Below are 20,981 nucleotides of genomic sequence, written 5' to 3' on the forward strand. Positions count from 1 at the left end.
AAAGGAATGGTGAGGATAGCCTAGAACCTTGTTGTTTGAGCATGCTTTTTAGTTGTCACATCCTTCTACTCAGTACTGAGCTGTGGGCTGTTCTCTTTAATAGATTCTTTAATAGCTACTACTGATGAGCATGTGTACATGGGAGAAAACATTTTCTCTTTATTTAAAGAGAATGTGGTGACTGTATTTGGCTATTTAAAGGATACCAATTATCCCTTTTGCATAGTAGTTAAGTTTAAAATTTATTTGATTTTACAGGTAGGAAGAATCTTCTGGAAGGTGTAAGGTATGTTGCTTCTAGATTTGTAGAGAACATAATGTTTTATTGTTTTCATAGGCTTATCATCAGTTGAAGTTTACAACTTAAAGACTAATGAGTGGTTTCATGTAGCTCCAATGAACACAAGAAGAAGTAGTGTTGGAGTGGGTGTTGTTGGAGGTAAGTTTACAAGTAACATTAGAAATGAAGAGGAGAAATGCAATCATTTACCTTACTGTCTTTTTTCACCTGCTTCAGATTTTGGTTTTTGCACAACCCTGTCATTTAAATGGTGTGAACAAAACACAGTCTTTCTACTTTGTTTTGGCAAGCTTTTAGTATAGGTGTTGTAATGTTTTTTTCAGTTTCAGCTGTGTATCAGATGTGCCTAAGGCCAACCAGCAGGAAGTGTGCTAGCCAAGTATGCTCTATATTATGCACGTCAGCAAAGATAAAGAGCCTGTTTACTGAACCTATGTCCAGAAATTGGTCTTCAGTGATGTAACTTTGTGCTGTTGGCTCTGTTATCTGTGGCTGATGTGTTCAAGGGCAACTTGGTAGCAAATAGCTTGGTCGTTGCTTGTGCAATGCAGACCACAGCTAGTTTGTGCGTCCTGAAACAGTTTCAGGCACTTCTTTATTTTAGCTGCATAGGAGCCACTGTTTCTTATCTAGAAAATTGAGACTATTCAAGTAATTTTCATCTGAATTTTTTTGATGTTCCTAGAAAGCCTTGAAGTGAGCGAGCAATGTTAGATGCACCTGAATTAGTTTGCCTTTGAACAGTTCTTAAGATGATCAGGGGGCTGGAGCACCTCCCCTATGAGGACAGGCTGAGGGAGTTGGGTTTGTTCAGCCTGGAGAAGAGAAGGTTGCGGGGTGACCTCATTGCAGCCTTTCAGTACCTGAAGGGAACTTACTCCCAGGAGGGGAGTAAACTCCTCGAAAGGGCTGATAATAGCAGGACTAGGGGAAATGGTTTTAAGTTGAAGGAGGGAAGATTTAGGTTGGATGTTAGGGGAAAGTTCTTTACTAGAAGGGTGGTTAGGTCCTGGAACAGGCTGCCCAATGAGGTTGTGGATGCCCCGTCCTTGGAGGTGTTCAAGACCAGGTTGGACAGAGCCCTGGGCAACCTGATCTAGTAAATGTGTATGTTTGGTGGCCCTGCTAGGCAGGGGGGTTGGAACTACATGATCCTTGACGGGTAATTCTGTGAATTTTTTTCTGTGAAAAAGTGTCTTTATATTTCAGCTAGGCAATTCACAATCTTTTGACTTGCGCTGTTCTTGTTAGATACAAAAGCTGCCTTTTACCTCCTAGAAATGACAAGAACCACAGTGTATTATCATGAACTACGGACAAAAATAGAAACTTGCAGTAACCAGTTGATACAAGTACTGGGTAGCAGCTAACTCAGAACAGTGACATTCCCTCCACATGTTTAACAGTATAGTCCATGTGCATTAGAAATGTACATATTTTTCTTGATTACCTTTATAGGTAAACTGTATGCAGTTGGTGGCTATGATGGGGCATCACGTCAGTGCCTTAGTTCAGTTGAATGCTATGATGCCAATACAAATGAGTGGAGCTACGTTGCAGAAATGAGCACTAGAAGGAGTGGAGCAGGTGAGTGAACAAAAATCAATGATCATAGTAAAACCGAAGCAGATTTGTGGTTTTAAATTTTACTGGAAATATAAAAGGTAAGCTGAAGTCTGAGTGTAATGAAAAATATTAGTTTTAGATGGCAGACTTATCTCAGGTTATAAATACAGAAGTGTCTTGCAGAGTAAAATTTGGTCTGCTTAAATATTTTCCTTTGCTTTTTCATACTTTTCATGCTCTACCTATAGTTTCTGAATTTTACAATGGACTACGCATGGTTATTACAGTCGTTGTAGTATTAGCTAAATAGTGAATTATCAAAATTTAGACGCCCAGGATGAGAAATGTCATTTCCTCAAAAACCATCTCTTTGCCAGCATTTGGCTGATTTATCTAATAGCATTTTCAGATGCACTTTTTATGTGAACCATAAACTAGATTTCCACTTCTTTTTGGAGTATTTGTTCTTCATTATGGTTTACTGCAGGAAATTCTGTCCTCGTTTGTTCTTAAGTTTGTATTACTGATTTCATCTTTCTACTTCCATTTATGTACCCTTCGTTTCATCTTCAGTAATTCTTCTCACCACCTGATGTTTAAACCCTTTAGATATGTACAATTACTACATTATCCTTCCTTATAGTTTATCCAAGGTAAATCCATTTATTTCTTTAGAATCCTAAAAGTACTTATTTTTTTTCATGGATTTTTTTTTTTTTTCCCCCTTTGGGATTCTGAATATATCTGTTTCCCTTCAGAGACATCAAAAGTGCCTGTGGTATTCTGTTCTTGCTTAATGAAATGATGTTTCCAGAGCTCCACACTGACTTTAGCATTTTCATTATCTATAGTGGACTCAACTCTCATTTACTGTTTACTGTCCTCTATTTGTCTTTTGGTATTTCAGGTTTTTTCAACTTGCTGAAGTTGTTTTATTTCTCTAGATGCATCCAACATGAACTTTTTCAAGTCAAATCGCACAGTATTATTTTTCTACATTTATATTTTCTCTTAGGTCACTTTTTTGTCAAGTACTCAACGGTGCTTTTTAGCAACACCTTTCAAATATCAAATATCTACCTGTGATTGTGCTAACCTGCTTCATAATTGGAAGAGATGTTGCTACAAATAAAATAGATGGCCTTGCAGTCTGCTCTGTAGATGACTGATAGTTGTCACAACTTTTCATCTTGCCTTCCATTATTCTTTATTAATATTGAGTAGTTTTTAATCTGTGTAATGATGTTTAAAGTCAATCCAAATTATTTCAGTAGGCATTATATAAAAGTATTAAAATCAGTACTGAAATTAAGCTACTTAGTTTGTGATATTTCCTTTAATGGTTTTACAAAACTACCAAGTAGACAGGTCCACTATTGCCAAAAATAACATTTTTGTTGTTTTTAATTGAAAGCTATCATGTTAATGAAATAAATCTGATATGGTACATCTTAATAAAAGCAGTAGTTTTCTTGTGAGACTTCTAGTTACTTTGGTTGTATACCATGAAAATAAATCCCGGATTAAAGCTTGGCCAGAGCTGCAGTAAGGCAGCTGTCTCTCATACTGGCAAGTTTTGAGGAAGATGTTTACATAAAACAGCCAAATTACTTGAATGATCACGAAGACAAATTGTGTCAGTGGGCTGCTAAAAAGGTTCATTTTGCAGTCTTTGAGCAATGCCCTTTTATCTAAGTTTAAAAAATATAATAATTAAATGGAAAAAAAACCCTTACAACCTGTTTTTGCAAACTGTCCTTGTGCCTGCAGCCTATTTATATACTGGATATTTTCAGGTGTTTTTTGTTTGTTTGTTTGTTTTTAATTTATTTTCTTCTACAAGCCTAAAATTTAGTGCCTTAAATGCAACAGCTATAAGGATCTTTCTGCCCTGCCCCTCTCCTCCTGTTCCTTGCCTTAGAGTTCAGGACCTTGTTTACATACCTGTGCCGCTTTTTACCTTAACTTCTGTTTAAAAAAAGAAATAGAGAGGAATAAGGTGAATCTAGTCAGTAATTTTAGGTTCATGTAATTGAGGAAAATAATCCAACATTCTTTGGTGCCACTCATAAATGCATGGAAAATTGTATTTATGCTTGGGGAGGAGTGGGTGGTAATGTGGAAAAATCGTGACTGTTGATTGAGCTCATCTGTCAGCCAGATATCTCAAACCGCTATATCTGCTTCAACTGGTGGTCAGTCCTAGTGTTTTTAGGTACTTGCTAAAAAGAATTTTGTTCTTGTATTAAATCTATGGATCTCTGTTCATCTCGAGGAACTTTAGCCCATCTCTTCTGTTCCTACTGCTTCATCTTCATTCAAAAGCAACTTCAGAGGTTAACCCTCAGTTAATCTTCTCTAGTACCAACTGCATCTCAGTTGATCAAGTGGGGACAAATCTGTTTCCGGCAACATATTGGGATGAGGAACTTCAGATTCAGATATAGGCCATTTGGGAGGGAAGAGAGAGGTAAGACAGGGTCCTGAAAAATGGGCAGGAAAGAAAAATAAGAGGAGAACTCTGAAGACGGCAACAAGAAGATACAGACGGAAGGAGCAAGAAATAAGGTAGGACTTGGAAATGGGGTGCGGGGTTAAGGGAAAATGAAGGGCCAAGGAGAAATGAAAGACATTTTCAAAAAGAAAATGAATTGCCAAATAAAAAATGGCAATATGGCAGAGGAAAACTATATATGCTATATAGGCAGGTCAGAAACTGGAGAGAAAACTCAGGTGGGGAAGAAAAATATCAATGAAGCACATTCTTTTTAGTTATTTGCTTGATCTATGTCATGTTGCACATTTAAACTAAAAATCTTAGCCATCCTAGCTCTATCATGTTTAACATTACCAAAGATGAATGTTGTATTATCCTGTCTAATAAAGTGAGATCAGAGTGGGAGAAAGAAAAGCTGTCACTTTGTACTGTGACGTGATAGCTAGAAATAATAGCAATCAAGGAGGAATTAAATTAACAGGGATGGGTACAGGCAAATGTCAGTAGTGAATGTCACTGACAGAGCACTAGATAGCATGATTTATAAATCAGTGTCATATTAAGACCTACTTTTCAGATTTGCGATACTATTTAACTCTTCCATGTTTCCTTCCCCTTTTCCTTTAGTTATTGAAAGCTGTTGTTGTTTTCTATATGAGAATTGTTTCCGCAGGATTATTTTCTCTTCCCCTCATAGGATAGGAATGGCCCATACTCACAATCTTAGTGATATATTTTTCAAAGATGTTTTGGCTGGTTTTCAAGGTCTCAGAACATTTTTTTTTTCTTAAGCCACATTTTTTTTTTTTTGGTCTGAAAAACTTCATATTTGCCATTTCCTTTCCTTTTTAATACATCTTTTAAGCTGTGCCCTTTTTGTGGAACTCTTTAATAACTATCTTGGCAAATTTGTATCATGTTATTTAAACTTTACAATCTCAAATATAACACGTAATAAGTTTCCCAGTGTACTTTCATAGTAATGATTTTTAATTATCTTTATGGTCCATCATTTGCAAGTTTTAATGCCAAAAAATTGCACTTCTGAAACCCAATATGTTTGGGTTATAACAGTGCATTATAAAGTGAGGCATAAACAAACAGGCCTCCCTTTTTGTTTCCTCTGATACCATCTTTTCTGTACGTGCAGTCTAACTAGCAAGTAGGCCTAGACTAGCTACTTCATCCCAAGCTTATAGATTGGTAAAATGTTGTAAAGGGGATGCTAGGATTAAAGGAGATCCAAAAAATACTTCTGGATAATTCGTTAGCTAAAGCTTGGCTCGAGGAAGTTTTGTGTTCTCCTCCAGATCTGCAGGAGGAAGCTACTCACTGTAATTGTTTACTTTTGTTTCATACATGTTTTTAAGGTGGTATCGTAGCACTTCAGTGGAAGCATTCATGTTGTTTAATGTCTGTCCATTCAGCTTTACTGTACTGCATAGTATTTATGTTCTAAAAATTCAGTTCTGCTTTATCATTTTATCAGATTTCCTTTATGTTGACTGAGCATACTGCATTATTTACTATCATTTCTAATTAGTCCTAAACTCCAGCAGTCCTCCTATTTCTGCTCATCATCTTTTCATCCAAAGTTTTTTAAACGTTATGTTGCAGAACACCTCTGGTTTCTGTATGCTGCAATATGGATGGGCATGCAAGACATTTTATCAGTGTCTTGCATTAGTTTACTGTCTCTTGCTTTATGTATCCTGACCTAAATGTCTTCTGAAATAATTCCTAACATTGGATGAATGATTTGTTTTAGCAGATGTTTTTTTGTTTTCTTGGTATCAGTCAAATTACGCTCTAGTTAATTTTGAGTATTTTCATGTGTTCACAGGTGTTGGTGTGTTAAACAATTTACTGTATGCGGTAGGTGGTCATGATGGGCCTTTGGTAAGAAAAAGCGTGGAAGTGTTCAATCCCGTCACCTGTACATGGAAGCAGGTTGCAGATATGAACATGTGCAGAAGAAACGCAGGTATGTACTACAGTTACTCTAAAATGCTAGCAGTAAAATTAGGTGCAAAAGGGATGCTCCTTTTTCTTTTAAATGGCTTTCTGCTTCTTTAATGATGTCACAGCATAGAAATCATGCTTTCATGGGTATGAATGAGCTGATCATTAACTTTCATGATCAGTTTCCTGTCTTTTTTTCAGGCGTTTGTGCTGTAAATGGTCTCTTGTATGTAGTTGGAGGAGATGATGGTTCCTGTAATTTATCAACAGTGGAATATTATAATCCAACAACTGATAAATGGACAGTTGTGTCATCTTGTATGAGTACAGGAAGGAGCTATGCAGGTAACGTTGTCTAGGGTTTCTTTTTTTACACTATATTGAACTGCAGCCGGGATAAGAAAATTGAAGCATTCAAGCAAAGCACTGTGTAAAATAAAAGCTAAGATACTAGAATGGGCATGAAGAATTTGATGGTTAATTTTGAATATAGACTTCAAACAATTAATTCACTAAAAATGAAAAAGGTATTGAACTGTATTGAAGAGGAATTTAGCGTGTAATGATGAATTAGAAGACTCCAGTGTGACCAGTCCCTTTTTTCCTCAAACACGCTTTGTAATTGTCTCAATTTGTAGTGGTCCAATTCTGAAGTTCTCTGTGGGAAATTGCTATGTAGAAAATGAGCTGTTTTAGGAAACTTTTCTTTTAATAACTGCAGTTTCTTAAGTTATTACAGTGTATGTAAAGGATATATTAATTATAAGGGTAAAGTTGATTTCCCCACCCCCACCCCCCCGCCTACCCCAAGTAACAGAAACATTCAGAAATCTACACTGATTCATATAACTTTGTTATATAATCAATTATTATTTGATATATATGTATCAAATGTACTATTAAAAATTAGACAACATGAACAATAATAATAGCCTGCAACTAGCATAAAATTGAAAAGCTGTGCATCAGCATCAGGGTTTCCCTGTTTTCCCTAGACTTACACCTTTCTTCCTTACTCTAGGTGTTACAGTTATTGACAAACCATTATGATCGATAAGGGGATCTTCAAGTTGATTGTGCACTAGAAGCAGCCTTCAACAAGTGTATTTGAAGTGACTGAGTACCTAAGCACTTCTCTACTTGTAGCTGCACCTTGAGTCACAGTGGAAGATGTGACCGTCTACAATTGCAGATGATGGATGATGAAGATTACTCTAGGTAGAAGCAATGCGTAGGACTACTCTGCGGTTGAACAGGGGCTGACTGGATATTTGAAGTGTAGTAGGCCGTGTCTTTTTTTAATTGCAAGATCTTCAAACACTTAAAGCCACTTTCATAAGGACAGACTTATGTCAGTTGTGGCTGAGAAACAGGTTGTCAGTGGAGAATGGTGTGTATTCTGGTGAAAGTAAATTTGTCTTATTTTTTCCAGAGACTAATAACCATGTTTAAAGAAATGAACTGTCAGTCTTCATAGTAGGTATCGAATTCCACCTCAGTAATTTAAGCTGGCATGGGGGAAATTTGTTTCCTTTTATAAGACTTTTGTTACGTAACTATGATATGTGCATATGTACGTGTGAGCATAAGTTGCTTTCTATTGAAATTCTTCAAAAACCAACTTTATTATTTATAATTTGGCACAGTACTTTGAATATGCCCGTACTATGTTGTAAAAGAGAGTTGTATTTTTTGATATTTAACAATACTTAACACTACTAATTCCCACTGAAGGAGATCAGAGCTGGTATAATGATTCCTGGACAGGTGTAATTTCGAGGTCTTTTTAATAAAAATGTTGTCTGTACTTAATGTTGTTTTTTCTTTCCCTGTTCAATTTTGGTCACATTTAGATGTTACTTCTTTCTTACCTTTTTATGCGAAAAGTGATTTGGCATGAAAATAACCGAAAATTTATAATGAATGTGTGAAATTAAGTTGAACTTGCATGGTACTAAGGTCTCTTAATGCGTGTAACCTTAGCTTCTGTTAGCTAATACCTGGATATACTGTATGTGGCCATGTTCATAGAGCAGCTCGTTTCTATTCCTTCTTGGACGGCCTCCTTTTAACACGACCAAAGTTATTGTCATATTTGAGATATTTTCTTCAAATAAACAATTTGTATATGGTTTCCTAACGCCAACCGACTGCTTAAAGCTTGTGTTTCTCCATACAGAAAACGGTTTCTCAGCTGACATCAGGGCATCGACTGCTTAAAGCTTGTGTTTCTCCATCCTACACCTCAGCTGACAGCAGGGAAGAGATTTTGGGGGAGAAAGGCTGGTTTTGAAAAGACCTGAGTGTTAGTTATTGCTGAGGCTGAAAGTGCTCACGTAACTACCAGGGAGGTTTCTAAAAGCGTTTTACTCAAGCCATTGCACTGCAATTTTCTCACTCCCTTTCCTAGAACGAGGAAACGTTATACGGCCTCGCCCCGACCCGGAGAGGAAAAACCCCATATCGGGTGCAGGGCAGCACCCCCCGCCCGCCCTGCCCACCTGCCGGCCCGCCTCCTCCTCATCACCTCGTGCACGTCACCCGGCCGCCCGCCCGCCTCATTGGCCACGCTCCGAGGTCTCACTATCCTCACTCCACCCCTCCAGCCAATCGCCGAGCGCGCACACAGCTCCGGCCCTCCCTCTCTCACGCCTGACTCTCCGCCGCTACCGCTGGCCAGCCAATGGGAGCCGCGCCGGGGTTACCGGGCGGCCAATAGGAGGGCGCAGGTGAATAGCCGGCCGCGCGCCGCTTGTTATTGCTGCCGTCGGCCGCGGTGCGACAGGGCCGGGACTGCGCTGAGGTGAGCGCGGGGCGCCGGGGGCCGCGGGACGAATGGGGGGACGAGTGGGGGCCGGGAGCCGACGGCAGAGGGACGGTCGTGGGCCGCTCTGGGGTGCTGAGGGCCGCTCTGGGGTGTGCCCGGCCTCGGCTGTGCGTGGGGCCTGAGGACCGGGGCGTCTCCCTGAGTTCCACCCCACGGCGGCTGTGTCGCTGTCTGCCTTTTGTACCCGTCTGGAGGTTTATGCTTTTATGCTGTGCTTCAGAAAAAGGATTTGGTGTAGGGAGCCTGCTTTGGCAGGGGGGTTGGACTCGATGATCTCTAGAGGTCCCTTCCAACCCCTACAATTCTGTGATTCTGTGATCCGTATTAACCTGCTCCTCGGTTTTTAGCCTCTTCATGACGAATAACTGCTGTTTATTCATCTTCTCTTAAAACACCCAGGTTACGCACAGACGGCTGTGGAAGATCTGTGACTGTGATGTTTTGTGCTTGAACGATGGCAACGAACGACAGCGTTAATATCTTGAACTCTGCTTATCTGGCAGTGGAATATATAGACTCTTTCCTGCCTGACAATCCTCTGCAGCAACCATTTAAAAATGCTTGGAATTACATGCTGGACAACTACACCAAGTTCCAAATAGCGACATGGGGGTCGCTTTTAGTTCACGAAGCTTCATACTTCTTGCTCTGTGTACCTGGATTCATCTTTCAGTTTATACCCTACATGCAGAAATATAAAATTCAGCCGGTAAGACATAGTAGTGGACTGCACACTGATCTACCTCGGAACACGTGAAATAGAGCGTGTGGCTGCTGTTGGTTTCCATTTCATGTGGCCATGTTTGCCTCAGTCACTGTGAACAATCCAGAAGGAACAGAGGAAACTTAAAGTGTTTGTGAGGGGATGCAGAGAAGTGGGTTTGGGGAGGCAAAGGAGTTTTTTCAGAGTGAGAGTGTATCCTTTCCATCTTCATGAGGTAGAGAACAGGTGTGTCGGCCTTCATAATAGGAACTGGAAGTAATACAACTTTCTGGAGTTGCCACAGTGATTTAATAAGGTGTCTTCCTGCAGAACCTCTTTTTTTTCAAGACAGTTTAATTCTTCACGACTTTTTATCTTCAGCTTCTGTTTTATTCTTTTAGCTATGGCAACACTTTGGTGCAAAGAAGAAAAAATAAGTTAGATTTGTGTCATTCAACACACTTAATCTGAAATGTTCCCGCTAATTATAATTACTGAAGTATCAAGAATAGTTTTGGGGATGGGGGGGGGGATGGGAGGGAGGGCTGGCAAGGACAACTTCTGATGAGAGACTTCAGAAAAGTAGTTTAGAAAAGTGAGAGCCTTTGAAACCAAATCCAGGGCCATGAAACTGGTGTTCCCTGGGTTAATTTGTGTGATGGGAAGACTGGCTGTCTGTCTTAAAGGCATTTCACCTTACGAAGTCTTCTTTGTGGCACTTTGGTTACGTTGCAATAGAAATGTGTAACTCAACTCATTTTTCTTTTTTTTTTTCTTAGGATAAACCAGAAACGTGGGAAAAGCAGTGGAAATGTTTCAAAACGCTTCTCTTCAATCACTTTTTCATTCAACTTCCTCTAATCTGTGGCACGTACTACTTCACAGAATTTTTCAACATTCCATATGAGTGGGAAAAGATGCCTAGGTGGTACGTAGATACGTCTTGTACATTCATAATGAATGACACTTACATATATAACAAAAACCGTATTGGAGTTTGTGACATTAACGTAACTTTTTAGGCTAATAAACTATGCTTGCTAACCACTCTTGAGACTAAATTGCAGTGGGAGCTAATTAGAGCTTCCTAGAGTCACAGCAGCTTGTGTAAGATATCAGGTGTGTGGTGTGCTATGGGTTTGTTTTTATTTTTAAATCCAGCTGTTTTTTTTTTTATTTTCTATTATTTCCTCCTAAGTGTTTCTTAGCTCCACCTTGTTTTATTCAGCAGCAGCAATGCGTTACTGAAGGGAGGGGAAACTGCCTCGTGTTTCCCTCTTTTGCCCTAAACTGGTGAGAAATGCTGCAATACTTCGAAATGCCTTCTTTTCTTTCCCACCAGTAGTTGTTTTCTATAACAGAGGGCCATCTTTTTTAGTTGTTTTCTGTCTGTTTAGGTATCCAGTGTGGTTTCTGTATCTAGATCTTAGATTGCAGGTATTCCTTATAGGCTGTATGTGTGATGTTGAAATGACAGCTTGCTACACTACACATAAACTCTGATATATCAACAGATGAGCTATAAGGGCTAATGTGTATTTTTACATAACAGTGCATTGACATTATCTTTTCAACCAGTAATACATGCAGTTCCTACCTCTACTAGCTCGTCAACTTCTTTATCTTTCAAGGCTGCATATTTGCAATTATCTGCTATAACTCTTAACTCTTCAATTTCTTTTATTTTCATTTTTGAAGGTATGTTTTGCTTGCCCAGTGTTTCGGATGTGCAGTGATTGAAGATGCCTGGCACTATTTCCTGCATCGACTGCTGCATCACAAAAGAATATACAAGTACATCCATAAGGTTCACCACGAGTTTGTAGTATGTATTACTTGATTTTATTTTATTCTATTACTTTTAGTGTATGCAGCATACACATACACATACAGCTTGTTTAAAGACTTTATTCAGCAGACTTAAGGGTTTTGTATCCTTCTGACTGCAGTCTTTCCTTGTGCTCAGCGTCGAACACAGCCATCCATTTTGTTTCTGATAGCACCACCTGTTATTTGATTTTATTTAAAGAGAATGAAATGGAGCGCTTTTCAAAGCGTAGTATGTGCCTGCTTCCTAGGGGGGAGAGATGGGGTGGGTTTTCTGGTTATGGCTGTCACTTGACATTGCTGCAAACTGATGGATGTATGGAGATGTACTTACATATATATAATTACTTACATTATATATATAATTATATATTATAATATATATATGTATATATATTGTAATTATATATTATATTCTATATATATAATGTAAGTAATTATAGATGTAAGTATATATATATTGTATGTATATCATTTTATATTGTATATAAAATGAATTACTTACATAATACATTATATTATAATACATATACATTATATATATATATATATATATATATATATATATATATATATATATAATGCTCTGGTTCAATCTCATAATAACGTTTTGAATTGTAAGAATTAATTTATAAAGCTGATCAATCAATTTGGGCATTTATTCATTTTGATTGGTTTTGATTACGGCTTTTTTGTTTTTTGTTTTCTTTTTCTTAAGCAAATCTGTAAGTGAATCATGACAGATTCTTTTGGCTTCCTTCTGTTTTGTTCTACTTCCAAGACTGAATATATTACAAAGCTGATAGGAGCTTGCCAAATGCTTTAGCATTCCTATTCTTTGGCCAGGGACAGTGGTGATTGATGGCCATTGACAATGGTGCCTAAGCACTGGCTTAGCCTGAAGCACCTTGGCTTTAATAGGGAAACATTTGGAATTGCTAATGGAATTGTAATCACTATAAACTTAAAGTATAAAGTACAGTTTTCTGTTTTAGCAAGGAGGAGCTGAACACCCGTGTTAAGACCTTTGCTCAACCAGACTGTTTCCTTCACCCACAGCACTGTTCTGTTTCTCTTGTGGGGCAGTGGGGAATGGGGGGTGCCACAAAATAGCGATTCTGATTTGGGAGCATAGGAAATCAAGAAGGGTAACTGTTTTCCTTTCTGTCCTGTTTTGTAGTCTCCATTTGGAATGCAAGCAGAATATGCACATCCTCTGGAAACGCTCATCCTTGGAGCTGGCTTCTTTATTGGAATTGTTGTCTTCTGTAACCACGTGGTTCTTCTGTGGGCATGGGTAATATGTCGCCTGATGGAAACCATTGATGTGCACAGGTAAATCTTTGCTCCTTTTTAATAGTTTCACTTTTCCCTGGGTTTGTCTTAAAATCACCTGTCTCTTTCAATGAGCTGAGCTTTACTGCTTTATTTTTTTTACTGAAGTGTGTGCTTTTATGCATCTTAGATATGGCACAGTCTAAACAGCTATGCTCTGTTCTGTTTTGAGGTAGTGTAGTCAGTAAATCGTGTTGATTAAAAGAGTGCTATAGATGAGCTAAAGCACCCTGAGTGTGATGTCAGCAGCCTGGGTTTCATCAGGATTATTGGTGTACAGATGACCTTATGCAGCTTAGAATGCCAAAAATAATGGAAAACTTCATATTCCATCTCCAAGAGTTTTTTCCATTTGTTAGTTGATGGTTTTCTGGGCATAAGGAATATTAAGCAATGTAACTGGTGACCATCTTCAAAGTAGATAAATGAACTCTTTTATTTCTGGTAGCTCTGAAGGGCAAGACTGCTCATCTCTGTAGCAAAACTGATTCCTTTCAGATTTGATTCCAAAATGGTAATGCAAATCTAAATAGACTTAGATTCATCTGCGAGTAAATGAACTTTTCTTTCCTGTGTTCAAAAGGAAGGGGAAAACTAAGTTTTGACCTGCTAGCATCACATTTGACCTCGTGTCTGGAAATGCATTATGAAGCATGTAGTGTCTTACTGTAGGCTGTGTGAAGGATTTCACGTGAGCTATTAAATGACTCATTGGACAAAACATTGCCATTTTAGGAGTTCTTCTTGGTCCTAGGCTGAGAATGTTCTAGACATGTCCTAGAGCATGTTCTGACATGCTAAAGTAATTCATGCAAAATAAAAATCTCATCTCTCAAAGAGAATGCCTGCAAGAGGTGTTTGTAACAGATCATACTGCGTTCTCCCCACTAGGTGGTGGTAAGATGTTTTGCAGAGCTGCTAAGCAAATGAGTTGAAATGGCTTTAAAGCAAAGCAGTCTGGTTTTAATATTACTTTAATTTTGTATTTTCAGTTTTAAACCTTTGAAGAACTTGCAGTAAGCAGAAAATGATTGAGAGCAGAAAGACTACAGCTGTAGTTGATTTGAGCTGCTGTTTGAGGAGGAGCTGAGCTGGCTGATATTTATAGCTTGCTGTCACTATGTTTTTGTTATTCCTTTTTACTAACAGAATCACAGAATTGTAGGGGATGGAAGGGACCTCTAGAGATCATCGAGTCCAACCCCCCTGCCAAAGCAGGTTCCCTACACCAATGTCGCTTTTGAGACAGCTAGGTCTACTTAACAAGCAGATCATTCTCTGTCATCTCCTGGCTGTTTCTGCTAAATTGTTAGTGTTGCTCATCTGAGCTGAAAAGGTCACTGGGTGCCAAAAAGCCACTGTTAACAGAAGTATTTGCCTAAGTCAGGAGGGGATTTTGTTGTAGTACGGTTACTTCAGGACGTTATAGAATAAAAGGCTTTTAGATTACAAAAAGAACAAATTGGTGCCTATATTTGGGAAGAATAAGGATTTGGGAATCCTTACTACAATTGTATTTTTTCTCCTTCCCCTGTAGTGGCTATGATGTTCCACTGAACCCTCTTCATTTGGTGCCTTTCTACGCTGGAGCCCGTTTTCATGATTTCCATCACATGAACTTTATTGGCAATTACGCATCGACCTTCACGTGGTGGGACAGAATCTTTGGCACAGACTCTCAATTCATTGCCTATAAAGAAAAAGAGAAGAAGCAGCAACTCAGGATGAAGAAGACTGACTAAAAATCCAGTGTAAAAATTGTGATGCTAATACTGGTAGTCAACTTTTGCTTTTCTTTAAAGCAAAGTCGTGATTGGGTATTTAAGCATAAATCATTTTCCTTGGCTACTGAGTGGTAGGGAAAAAAACCAAGAAGTAAACTGCAGTATCTTCCTAATGGGAATGCTTTCTATTTTATATGTAAGCACCACATATATTTTAACTACAAATTTAAAGATGACGCAAAAAAGGCAGAGATTACTTGAATCTGTCCACTTTTTTTTTTTTGCAAAAAATTGTTCAGTTTTATCTTTAACATTGCCTGCTTTTGATCCAGGTGGGATTGTGCACGTTCACCAAGATTGGACCTACTTCTTAAAACCTTACACTCTTCAATTTGTAATATCAAATAGCAGAATGTACTAATTGGTATCAGCACAGTAATTAAAATATCGGGTAAGAATTGCTTAAAACCAAAACAAATCTGTTAATAAAGAGCTTGGACAGGCAGGACTTTTGCACACTGGATAACGCGAGCTGTTAATCTCAGAATACCTGGCTAAACATGAGTTAGCGGAGACATTCCTGGTCTAGATTTATGATGTTATTTTAGGGTACAGATAAAAAGAATAGAAGTTTTCATTTGAACAAACTTTCTTTTTGCTGCTCTTTGAAGTTGCTCCGTCAGTGTACTTAGCATTTACATGACATTCCTTTCAGTGTTGTAATTTGCTGAACTGACTTGTTTGCTGTATTTGCACTTGTGACTGATGAAATAAACGTGGTTTGGTTTAAGATGTGTATTACACCTTTCATATGTTTTTAATACAAAACTGACCAAAACATTTGGGATGCAGTGTCTTGCTTTGTTTATTTCTCTAAGGAAGAAACACAGTTTCTGATAAAGCCTGAATGTTTTACAGGTTACACAGAAACAGCAGTAAGAAATGGAAACAGCACCTTGTAGATCTGTTCTGTAGGGGTTGATGACATGGGTCCATTCCGTGTAGCTACTTTGGACATAAATGCATTTTAAAGTTAAGCCATAGCTTTCAGAAACCAAAATCCTAATTAGCATCTGCCACTTGAATTAATAGTAATTGAAGCAGCATTCTGATATTATTGGACCGACTTGTTAAATCGCTGGCCTGAGCTCTCTGTGGTGGAAGCAACCTCTTTAATCAGGTTTCAAAGACTGCCCTTATCCTCTTTGCTTTGTCAGCTCCCACTCGTCTTGCAGCTGTACTTAGCTTTATTCCTGCTGAACTCCCAGCCTAAAAATACAAGGAGCTTTCAGTGCTATGGAATGTCTCTGTTCCTGTGATTCTGTTCATTGATTCTTAGCTCACCTTTGTGTCTGTGCAAATGTTACAAACTGACCACTGTGAGCCAGCCAAATGCTTAAGCTCTTGTTCAAGTTATTATGAAGTATTGTCTCTCCAGCTATAGGAGCTCAGCCCCAGCAATTTGGTACAAAGTTGTGACATATAATAACGCGTCACTTATGTCACTTTTTTTAGGTACCCCATGTTTGAAGTGTAATTGAGTGTTTGAAGGTAATTTTAAAGGGGGTTTTAAACATTCATTTTTATAGAAACGTGGTCCCAGTGAATCCTCCATTTTGGCTCTGAATGATTGTTACTAACTCGGGTCTGGTTCATAGTTCCAAATCTCCATCCCATCATTGTTGCCTCTGTCACTGTTAGCTTTCTGATGAACCTTAACCGCTGCAGCCTGTAGCTGGCAGGCCCACTTCTTGCTGTAATTTTCTATCTCTGAGGGTAGTAAATGCCATCAAATCTAGTTTTAATGGTATTTTTCATCAACCAGCTAAATTACATTGTGTCCTTTGCCGCAAGACATTTCTCCAATTTCTCACGTCCCTTCTGTGGCCCCTCAGAAGCAGCACTGGAGTTCAGTGTTCCAAACCTGGATTCATCCCACTGTTGCTGTGATACGACACAAGGAGCAATAATGAGTCAGGGCTGTTTGCATCGGTGTAGAGCAAGTGTGAACATCAGATCCGTTTCAGATGAAATTCAAGCCTGTAAGAAGCAAAAAATTATCGCACATGCATGTTTGCATCCACGCCCTGGCAAGCACAGCAAGCTCTGCAGTACCTGGTAGGGCTGAGTCTTTAGCCATGTTTATTTATTGACTTGTAGTGAGTCATGTTCAATTCACCACATTGAATAGGGCTCACACAGCTCCATCAGGCGCTCAGAGCCCCATCCAGCCTGATGTCGGCTGTCTGTAGGAATGGGATCTCATCCACCACCTGTTCCACTGCTTCACCACTCAGTGCAAGAAAAACTTCTTCCTTATATCCCCTCTATACTTCAGTGGGTGGCGATGAAGATATTCTCCTTGGGATGTCGTTTCCATGATCCTGTGCTCTGGAATCAGACAGCCCATCGTGCATGGGGAATGTCCATATGTTCACAAAGGGCTGTTCATAATACCTCCGGAGAGCTCCCAACCTATAGATCGGTGCTGGGAGGGGATGTGCCACGAGCTCGCTCTTTTAGATAGAGAATGGGTGCAAACAAGGTATTAAATAACCAGTGATGGGGTTCGATTTGTGGCAGAAAAGACTGCATATGTGATTTTCAAAGTTTTTTTTTGTATTTTGAACCTCTGACAATTTTCAAGGGAAATTTTGCATTACCAAAAAAATAATAAATCTGATAGGGATGAATCGTTAACGATTTGCCTTTCCCAGCCGTCGGTTTGGGGGCATTTTGACATGGTCCCTATCGGAGCAGGCTGAGCAGCGGCTGCTTGTGGGCATCCCACAGTACCGGAGCAGGGAACTGTGATTTATGGAAGTCAGTGTGCAGCTCCCCTCGGGGCATTCCCGTAGAGAATAACGGGATTTGCCCTCTGAGCAAGCAGCATCTGCTATCCCCGGCGTTATTCTGCAATCCTACTGCGTGTACCTGTCACAGGGTTTGCTTTGTGCATCCATTCATTCAGCTGCTCGCCGCCGCGCACTACAGCGGTCTCACAGCAGACGACCCGAAGGAGCGGAGCTCCCTCAGCCCCGTGCCGGGCACGCCCCGAGCCCCTCCCGCCGCGGGCACCGTCGCCTCTCCCGGCCCGGCGCGGCCCCTCCCCGCCCGCCCGCCCCTCTCCCCCCTCCCGCCGGGCGGGCGGCAGCTGCGCGGCCGCAGGCGGAGGAGCCGGTCGGGATGGCGGCGCGGGAGCTGCGGCTGTTGCTGCTGGCGCTGGGCGCGCTGCTCGTCGCATGCCGGGCGGCCGAGCCCGCGGCGGGAGGCAGCAGCCGGCGGCGACGGCTGAGCGCCGAGGAGGGCATCTCCTTCGAGTACCATCGCTACGCCGAGCTGCGGGAGGCGCTGGTGGCGGTGTGGCTGCAGTGCCCGGCCATCAGCAGGATCTACACGGTGGGGCGCAGCTCCGAGGGTCGCGAGCTGCTGGTCATCGAGGTGTCCGACCGGCCCGGCGAGCACGAGCCCGGTAAGGGACGGGGCGGGCGCTGCGGTGGGCGCTGCGGCAGCGCGGGGCGAGCAGCGGGCGGTGCCCCCGCTCCCGGCGGAGGGGCTGCGGGCGGGGGGCTGCTCGGCGCTGCCCCCGAGTACGGCCATGCCACAGCCCAGGGGCCGCGCGGTGCGGCAGGTGCGCTGAGCTTTGAGCCGGCGGCTGCCGGGGGAGAGAGAACGGCAGGAGGAGCGTTCCCTTTGGGTGGCATCCGCCTATAAGCACGTGAATAACGAGTGTTCTGCGTTCCGTGCGTCGTGCTGGATCCTTCATAAAGGCAGCCGTATAGACTAAAATGCCACATGTTTCGGTGCCCAAGTCACGTGCTGGGGAATGTGATGAGCGCTGACGATCTGTCCTGGTGGATGCTGAAAATAGTTGTTTTTTTTTTTTATTCCCCCATCCCCCGGGATTAAGCAGGATTAGAAGTGGAGCACACTCGCTGTTTGACCGAAGCCGTCCCTCCCTCTGCAGGGCACGGTGCAGAGCAGCTGCAGTTCTCTGCCCGCAGCAGCACAGGGGAGGCTCGGGGTCACCTGGGGAAGGACGACAAGCTGGGCTCACACCTGTCAGCGCTGAGCTCCTCTGCCACGATTGCAAAGGTGCACAGCAGCTGTGATGCTCCATTTTGGAACCTGAGCAACCCCATGTGATGCCAGTGATGACACTGAAGGTGTTTTCTCCTTAATAACACACCCTTTTTTATGCTGTGTAGTGCAAGGCAGTGCTGTGTGTTTCCTCGCATGTGCCATTTCTGTGCATGAGAAGAAGCAGAGCTTTGGGGCCACCCTGCAGCCATACTGCAGCCATACCAGAGCAGGGATCCTGCTTGTCGTCAAAGAATGCATGGTGGCTCTGATGCCAAGCAGGAGAGTGTCATGCAGTGAACGCTTCTGGGGCTACAACCTGCCTCATCTGTCTTCACCTGTTAGTAAAAAATGGAGGAGAGACTCACAGACACAGTGATATGTACAGATGCTTTTTCAGAGCAGGCTAAGCAACTGTTGGTATACCTGAACGTAACCCATTCCCTAACCCGTTGGGCTGCATCAGAAGAGGGATGGTCAGCAGGGTGAGGGAGCTGTTTGTCACTCTTTGCTCTGCCCTCATGAGGCTCCATCTGGAGTAGTGGGTGGCCACTACATACAGCAGTGGGTTCCCCATCCCTGGAGGTACTCAAGGCCAGGCTGGATGAGGCCCGGGGCAGCTGAGCTGGTGTGGGCAGCCCTGTCCATGGCACTGGGTTGGAACTGGATGGGTTTTGAGGTCCCCTCCAACCTAAGCCATTCTGTTTCTGCAAGATAGGGTATATATCACAGGGCTTATTTTTAAATACTTGTATGAGTAAGTAAGGTACGCTGTAGCTTATTGGTTTGTGATGCGTAGAGCTTGTGCCTGGCAGATTTGTGGAGATGACACTGGAATTAACCGGTGAGCTGCCATGAAAACATGTAGAAATGTTCCCGCTCACTTAGTGACCAAACAAATCCATGGGGCATCTGCAGAACAGCAGTGAAGGCATCTTGTGTCAAGTAAAGAGGCTTTGCACTGAGCACATAAAATCCAGTGCATACGCACATCCATTACGTAAGCATATGGATGGTGTGCCCATGCTGCAGTGGCTGGGTCATGCACAGACACCTGGATCGCCTCTTGGTTTTGAAATATCAGTTGTTTTCCAAATACATTTATAATATTTATGCAACATTTGAAAACAATTTCATGACAGAAGTTAAAAGGAAAATTTTAGAAGCATGCTTTAGATTCCCAGATCCTCTAGATCAAATCTTTAATGAACAAAGCAACTGGCTCAAATCATTGAGGCCTTATCTTTTGCTGGGATGAATGTATGTTGGGTTGGAAGGGACCTGAAAGTCCACCTGGTTGCCCCCCACCAGCTCAGCTGCCCAGGGCCCTGTCCAGCCTTGCCTTGAGCACCTGCAGAGACGGGACACCCACAGCTCTCTGGGCAGCTGCCTCACCACCCAAATCTGATCAAGTTGGCAGGAGACAGCAAGGTGAGATAAAGTGAGGAGAAAAAGATGGTGGGAAACTGAAGGTGTATTGAAGGACAACAAAGAACAGTTGACAGTGAAGCACACATTATTTCTAGGAAGGAAATAGTACTTTGCCTTAACTGCTGTTCAGTGTTTGAGAGGCTCTTGCTTTGGGTGGCTGACATTCTTTTGAACAAAACACCCAGTAGATGCTGATCTCCTGAAGTTTTTTTTTTTTTCTTAATTACTGTTAATAAGCTAATTTGGGGCATGAGTCTGTATTCTTTAATAGCAGTGATACACTTAGAATTGATTCACGCTGAAAGCAATTCACGGCATCTTCATCACATCCTTAAAATATCAGAATGTTGGCACTTTGGGTATAATTTTTCATAGTTTTTCAGAGCAACATTTAGCTTAGAGGCATACTCCAGTTTTAATGACTCTGCTGTTCATCCCTTGCCCCACAGATATCAGTGGCAGTGCGATGAGGTACAAGCACTGAAGCCATTTCCTCCTGCACAAGCATATTGAAAGGGTGACTGAAACTGAAGTGATAACTGGCTCTGCTGTGAGAAATGAATGGGGAAATGCAAAATCCTTCTGCTCATATGGAAACCGTATCTAGGTCTTATTTCTGTCATTGAAGCGCACCTTCAGAATTTGCATGTAAACATCTTGAGTTATTTGGTGGGGCCCTTTAATGTTTCTCAGTTTGTCAAGATGTTAATGCAGTTTGAATACAGCAA

General features: G+C 41.4%; 3 protein-coding genes and 1 long non-coding RNA gene across 14 annotated transcripts in view; 3 read left to right on the forward strand and 1 right to left on the reverse strand.

Moving 5' to 3' along the window:
* The window catches only part of KLHL2 (kelch like family member 2), a 57,869-nt gene extending 49,397 nt beyond the window's left edge, over positions 1-8,472 (forward strand). For all 11 annotated transcript variants that reach the window (XM_085544815.1, XM_015860880.3, XM_015860881.3 and 8 more), the window contains 5 exons: positions 338-439; positions 1,760-1,888; positions 6,208-6,348; positions 6,528-6,671; positions 7,348-8,472. In XM_085544815.1, coding sequence (XP_085400941.1) covers positions 338-439; positions 1,760-1,888; positions 6,208-6,348; positions 6,528-6,671; positions 7,348-7,376 — 545 coding nt within the window. In that variant the 3' untranslated portion in view covers positions 7,377-8,472. The remainder of the gene's footprint in view (positions 1-337; positions 440-1,759; positions 1,889-6,207; positions 6,349-6,527; positions 6,672-7,347) is intronic.
* Positions 8,473-9,069: 597 nt separating this feature from the next.
* Positions 9,070-15,532, forward strand: MSMO1 (methylsterol monooxygenase 1). The gene is made up of 6 exons (XM_015860890.3): positions 9,070-9,129; positions 9,553-9,862; positions 10,636-10,784; positions 11,555-11,681; positions 12,864-13,018; positions 14,556-15,532. Exons 2-6 carry the CDS (start codon positions 9,608-9,610, stop codon positions 14,758-14,760), a joined length of 891 nt encoding a protein of 296 aa, XP_015716376.2. The 5' UTR covers positions 9,070-9,129; positions 9,553-9,607; the 3' UTR covers positions 14,761-15,532.
* Positions 15,533-15,589: 57 nt separating this feature from the next.
* LOC116653428 (uncharacterized) lies at positions 15,590-17,798 on the reverse strand. Its single transcript, XR_004307245.2, has 2 exons — positions 17,677-17,798; positions 15,590-16,782 (listed from the first exon to the last, which is right to left on the reverse strand). It is a non-coding gene; the product is annotated as an uncharacterized LOC116653428 (long non-coding RNA).
* Positions 17,799-17,900: 102 nt separating this feature from the next.
* CPE (carboxypeptidase E) overlaps positions 17,901-20,981 on the forward strand; it is a 41,712-nt gene continuing 38,631 nt past the window's right edge. The window contains exon 1 of the mRNA XM_015860888.3: positions 17,901-18,214. Within this exon, the coding sequence (XP_015716374.2) occupies positions 17,929-18,214 (286 nt within the window). The 5' untranslated portion in view covers positions 17,901-17,928. The remainder of the gene's footprint in view (positions 18,215-20,981) is intronic.

Source organism: Coturnix japonica, chromosome 4 (genome assembly GCF_054131305.1).
Source record: "Coturnix japonica strain WE chromosome 4, WE-NBRP24, whole genome shotgun sequence".
Classification (NCBI taxonomy): Eukaryota; Metazoa; Chordata; class Aves; order Galliformes; family Phasianidae; genus Coturnix; species Coturnix japonica.